Genomic DNA, 6,609 nt, shown 5'->3' on the forward strand with positions numbered 1-6,609 from the left:
CATGGAGTCATCAGAGGTTAGCTTGAGGACATCTTTATAATTTTAGTTTTCCCCATTCTTGTACAGTAGCTGTGTGTATTGGAGTATGTCCTGGGTGGTGGGAATTGAACTTCAATATATCTTGAGCGATGAGGGCTCCTTGGTGCTCCCCGAGCTTGGTTGTTTTCTAACTAGTTTGGGTAATGAAACATCTACAAGAAAACAATCAAGCTCAGAGAACACCAAGCAGCCCTCATTTCAACCCTGAGCTACAAATATTCTCCTTTATCGATATTGAACTATGTTTGGGTGCAGGGAGTGTTCAAGCCACCCACCCCTGCAAACACATTGTCCACTATACTTTTCATAGTTTCTCTTGGCAGCAACAGCATGTGAAATACCATTGCACAATACTGCACTATTCCAGCCTATAGAATTTACATCGTCGCACACATGTAAAATAAGCACATCTGTTCTGCTTTGTGAGATTTCAGTTGAAGTTTGCAGTGGAAACCTGAAGGATAACATGCACACAGTTGACTCAAACTAACAACATGCTAGCATCATCTCCAAGAGGCAGTAAGAGGGAAGGGGGAAAACGGACTGCAGTTGGCCAGAAGGAGATACAATGGGGGGGAAAAAAGATAGAAACAGCGGTACTCCATGACTTGATAATATTTTGTGACATAATATTGGTGCGATTATTTGTAAGAGAGAACCAGACTTTCAACTAGTATAAGAGGATTAGACTGGGAGCATGGAGGTTCAGTTTGAAATCCTCCATCACCCAGTGAACTCAGTGGGCAACTGGAAACTACAGCAGTCACTTTTTCTCAGCATAATCTACTTTACACAGTTGTTGCTGTGAGGAAAAGAATAAAGGATGACCTTATAAAGGCCACCTTGGAGGTCTTATCACTGAAAGGCAGGACGTAAATCAAAAATGGTGGAACGAGCTTCACAGGACTTAGAGGTCAGTTCCCCCACTCAGCCTGATGTTCATTGCTGACTTGGGTCAGGTATGATCCTAGTCCAGGGGTAGGCAACCTTGGCTCTTTTATGACGCGTGGACTTCAACTATGCTGGCTCAGGAATTCTGGGAGTTGAAGTCCACGAGTCATAAAAGAGCCAAGGTTGCCTATCCCTAGTCTAAGCTAACTTGACAGTGTTACTGTGAAGGTAAAAATAAAGAGGTAAAGGAGAACCATGTGTGTCACCTTCGGCTCCTATAGGAAATATTGGATATAACCTATGTAATGTATTGGGCCTGTTTTACTTGAACTGTACCAGTGTCTTGATCGCTGTTGGAGATTGCTTAATCAGGGAGTTGAATAACGGTTGCTGGCTCCTCAGACAAACAGTCTCCAGGACCACCATTGGTTGGCTCTAGGGCAGCAATAGGCTCCTTCAAACCTATTGGCCGCTGCCTAGTGGCCAGCAGTATAAATAGCTGCATAGAAGCCTTGGTTAACAGTTCAGTTCCTGCATTCAATAAAGCATGTTCCTGCCTGAACTCTCTCGCCTCGTCTCCTGCTTGCTGCAAAGAACCCAGTACACAACAACCTATAACAAATATATCTACAAAACAAATCAGATCATCAAACAATATCTTTCCTGTAAACACTGATGGGAGGGGAGGGGCAAAAGTTATTGAGGGGTTTTTGTTTATTTGATTTTATTGTTTGTTATTGTTTTATATAATCGTTGTGAGTCCTTCTGGGATCTGGTTTTATGATGAGTGGCCATATAAATATTTTTTAAAGAATAAATCTTAAATAAGTTAAGAGACTAAAACTATTTAGTTGTAGGTCCCAAAGGTGCCTTTTAAAAGGCAACTGAACTTGCTTAGTTTTTTTTTCTTTCTTAAAAACGTTTCACTTGTCATCCAAGAAGCTTCTGTCAGAACTGAGAAACGAAATGAGTCCAGTTTCCTTTTATAAAGCACCTTTGGGACAACCATGACCTGGATGTTTGGGAATCTCCATAGATATTTAGCTGTTATTTACTAGGTACAGAATATATCTCAGAGTAAATCAGTGAACTAGGTTGGCCATTTTCCCATATGGTAGACTCCTACTTAAATATCTTTAAGTAACCTTATCAAATTTAAACAAAAGTTTGAGGATGGTAAAAAAATCTCCCATGTTCTATTTTTAGGGCAAAAAAAGAGTTTCCAAACAGGAAGACTTAGAGCTCATTTTTAGCTTTATTAGTGTCTCTCCAACCTAAATTTATAAATAAGAGGGACCTAAGTTGGTCATCATTATTTTTTTCTAAAGCACACGAACATACATGTGTAGCTTAAAATATCCACGGGAAATATCTATAGCTGGGAGACATACTCTGAGCAAGAAAGAAGTTTCGTTTGTGGGTGGGAGTGAGGAGCAATTTCAAAATCACATCTAGCAAATATCCCTAAGGCCACCAGATTTTCCAAATACACATCTGCTTGTTTTGCTCCAGTATCATCGTTCATGCTTTAATTCTAGTGAAATTCAAAACTGAACATTTCGCACATTATCGACATGCCCAAGTATGTCTTGTCAGTCCATGCTTGTGGATGTGGTAACATCTTGACTTGCAAAGTAATTTCTTTAATGAAAGACCTTAGCTTACACAGAACAACATAAGCATGTTCAGGATAAGTTTAGTTTCAGATTTGCTTGCACTGGCATGTATGGGCCCAAACTCTATAATCCTTATCGTTGCTAAGGAATGCTGTCTGTGGCATGGGTATGACAAAAGCTAGTAACCTGGTCTATGCCTTCTCTGAAGTATTAAAAAGTGTTAATAACTAATAATGTGGGCTCCCACTGATTTTAGTAGCACTGAAGGATGACTGACTTCCGTGGCATCTCATCTACTGCGGTTTCGTAACTGATGGATTTCCTAAATCCAAGATCAGCAAGCTACCAGCTGCATCCCTGTCCAGACAGCATGCTACCAACCTACTTAAAGGATACTATTTGCAAAAAAAAAGTGAGGTTTCTGGTTACTATTGGAATATTTCCATAATTTTAGAGCAACTCTTTCAGCCCAGCCATGCTTGCTACCCGTATCATACACAAATTCTTTTGCAAAGTTTGCAAGACGATTTCTCCGTATCTGAATGATTCTTCATTGCACGGACAGATAAGCCATTCATCATACAGTCCAGGTCCAACTGGACCACCCCAGCTTAGTTTGGTTAGGGATTCTAACATAAAAACTAAACAGGGTCATCAGGAAGACACCAAAGAAATCTACCACTGTTTAGTCGCATCTCTGCTACCAATAGTTCCTTGATGACCTTGGGCATGTCACTTGTTTGTGAGCTTCACTTATTGCCTGTCCATCTCCTTCCCTACCGAACATTCAACTCCTTAAGACAAGGAAACAAACGGATGGGAATTCATGCCAATACCATCAGGGTAAAATAAATGTAAAGTTCTCTATTCTCCGGACGAGGCATCCATTTGCCCTGCGACTCCTGTGTTCCCCGTTTGCTTCCCAGTTGCTGGCCCCCCCCCAGAAACAATCTGGTTTTTACCTATGCCCCCCCCTCCCATCTCCAGGCCAAAAAACAACAACAACATCCATCCTTCTGCCCATTCAGAGGGATATTCTTGAATCACCTTTGGATAAACTGCCTGCCGCCACCACAGTCAAGAAATGATTATTCAGCAAAATTGGCCCTTCCTTATTCCCTGCTGCCTCTTCGGTTTCTTTTATCCATCTGCTCCAGATCTTTATTATAACGATTCGGGGGTGGGGTGGGGTGGGGGGGGGTTTTGATAACAACTCCCAAACATGCATACACAGACATACACTGGCAAAATACGCAAATGTCTCCTGTCTCCTAAACACAGGATGTCTTCCTTTTTTTTTTGCCACTGCAGAAATCCACCCCCCCCCACACACACCTTTTGAAGCCTCAAAGCTCATTCTACCCACAGACACACAGAAATTAAAGGCCCCGGGAGAGAGGCCTGTGGTCTTGAGTTTTCCTGCATCATTGCAGAGAGATGGATAGATTTGCCCCCCCCCCCACCTCCCCTCCAGTCTTCCCTTCAGTGCCTGACCAAGAAAGAAGACAGATTTGCATAAAACCCATTCTTAGGCATTTATTTAAGCGGTCCCTCTTGTAACCAAGCCCATCATAGATAAACTGCACAGTCGAATCAGCATCCCTGCGGAGTTTTTTTTTTAAAAAATCCCTGTTCCATTCATACGGAGTGCTGCAGCAGGGGAAGCGGTGGTGGAGGAGGAGGAGAGGAACGTAGATAGGCCTTTCCATAGTAGTCTTCACCACCCCCCTAGTTTCAGTCCTCAGATCCAGAGTCCCCACAGGACAGAGACAAGAGAGCAAACAGATCAGGATGCCTAGGTCCCCGTCCCTAAGAGGTTATTCTTGTAGCCTAAATCTTTGCGCTGGGTTCCCCTCTCCCCCCCCCCATTTTGGGTTTTTCTTCCTCCCCAACCAAGCTTGGTCATTGCAGCAGTTTTTTTATTATTATTATTATTTTAAAAAGGATCAGCGGCACCTCTGACACCTCCTCTCCTTCAGGCCCCAATTGCCTGGCAAATCAGCTCGGAGAGCAGGCTTAAAAGTGACCCAACCATGAAATCCATGGCTTACCTTCCCCTCTCTGTTTTAAGTGCTTGTGCCCCACACACTCACTCACACACACACACACAAACACACACACACACACACACACACACACACACCCCTCTCCTACAAAGACAGAACACACATCTCTCTACCACCATGTACACATTGTGTCTTCGAGGAATCTAAGGGCACTTGCAGCTAAGTAGTAATATAGCTGTGGCCTTTTTTAAAAACCTATGCCTCTTTTAACTATTACAATGCTATTTCTTGCAGGTTATGAGCATGCCAAACACACTTGAACAGGGAAAACATTTAGTGCTCACCTCTAACTCCAGCAAACTCCAGCCCAGATAAAATTAACACTATCTTTCTTCTCAGAGCACTCCAACATCGCCAATGCTATCCCCCACACCCCACCCCATATCTACCTCCCCAAAAGCCTTTTGCCCTAAGCAGAGCTCCCATTTACTTCTCTTCCACCTCCTCCAAAAAAAACAACCCAAACCTCTAGGAAAGTAGGAACTCAACCTTCTCTTAACACCTTCAACTCAGAAACCCCAAACGAATTTCCAGGAGAGCCCTACGCTCCCCCACCCTCTCAACCCCACCTTTAGTCTGCCATAGGATCAACAGTTCCACTCACCTACCACCTCACCACGTTTTTTTAAAAAAATTTATTTTATTCCTCCCACCGGGTCGAATTAACCTGGACTGTTTGGTCAAAACACCCCAGATGTCCCTTTATTACCCTCTGTTTTTAGATACATCTGAGGCCAAGATGAAGGCAATTTTCTCAGCTGCTGAGCTTGTCACACCATGCCCACCCCCATGAAACGGGTGCACTCTTCCCATAGCCCACTTCCAAACCCACCAGAGACTCACCGGTTTGCCCTTTCCCCAGAGTCTTCTCCAGCCGATAGGGCCCCACATACTGAGCATGTTGCTGGCTCTGCTGCGACTGGTAGGGGTGGACCCCACCTGCTTCTTTGCCACCGGACATGGCTTTTGTCTGCCGCCCTTCTGAGCAACAATCAGAAACAGGGGGTGGTGGGATGGGAAGGGGTACAGCAAGGCGAGGCAAGGCCCCCCCAGGCCCCCCCTATAGGGACAATACCGAGGCCGGCATCCTGCTGGGTTTAGCGGGAGGGGGATGCTCTCGGCATCAGGAAAGGGAGGGTAGAGAAGGAGGAAGAATGCTACAGCCCGGGTACCAGCATCATTCAGCTGGTCCAGCCAAGGGTGATGCTGTGGATGAAGGATGTTCCTGGCGAGGCTCTTCTCCTGGGCTGGTCCTTTGCCTCCTCTCACTGCAATCTGAAGGGATCTCTCGAGCTCTCCCCTTACATCAGCATCCGGGCAACTGGGTGACAGACACAATCCAGGTTAACCCTTGGCGGAACAAAGGCAGCGCCTCCTCCCCAGGCAGGGGGGAAGGGGTGGGGATGAAGGGGCGGGGTTGGGATGGGGAAAGGGAGTGGGGAAAGGTTTCTGACGGGCTGGGCTACGTGGGGCTGTGGGGTGGGAGGGCTTAGCGAAGGTTGGGAGCACTGGATGAGGAGCATGGGAAGGAAGCAGGGTACTCAGCTGAGGATTGCAGGTTCCTGTTCTGCTAGGGGAATACTAGCACGCCTGTAAGCTTTTACATGGGTGTGGGCACAAGTGAGTGCATGCACTCACCCAGTTGTATCTAATGAGTTTTTGCAAGGAAGAGATGAATGCTGATTTTTATGGGGGTGGCAGTGCTTGGGTCCATGTGTTTGGTAGACAGAGGGATTAACAAGAAATCAGGTGGGGTCATAGATGGAGAGGGGGTGGCGGGAAGGAGAGAAAAAGGAGAGTATATAAACAAGCTGAGATTCAGTATGGTTTAGTGTTAGGATAGTGAGCTAAGAGTAGTGGGGGGGGGACCCAGGTTCCAGTCCCCTTTTAGGCATGACAGCTTGATTCAGTCACTTTGTCTTAATGTAGAAGACGAAATTTTAAAAAAACCTGCCTCTCTGCCAACCTGCATTGGATCAGGGAGATAGTTTACAGTC

General features: G+C 45.3%; 1 protein-coding gene across 2 annotated transcripts in view; it reads right to left on the bottom strand.

Annotated features, from left to right (window-relative positions):
* Positions 1-5,573, bottom strand: part of LOC308677516 (serine/threonine-protein kinase BRSK2-like) — a gene marked incomplete at its 5' end in the record, with an annotated part of 73,419 nt that extends 67,846 nt beyond the window's left edge. For both annotated transcript variants that reach the window (XM_081343985.1, XM_081343986.1), the window contains one exon: positions 5,456-5,573. In XM_081343985.1, the coding sequence (XP_081200111.1) occupies positions 5,456-5,573 (118 nt within the window). The remainder of the gene's footprint in view (positions 1-5,455) is intronic.
* Positions 5,574-6,609: the final 1,036 nt, after the last annotated feature.

This window comes from Vipera berus (genome assembly GCF_964194415.1).
Source record: "Vipera berus genome assembly, chromosome: Z".
Classification (NCBI taxonomy): Eukaryota; Metazoa; Chordata; class Lepidosauria; order Squamata; family Viperidae; genus Vipera; species Vipera berus.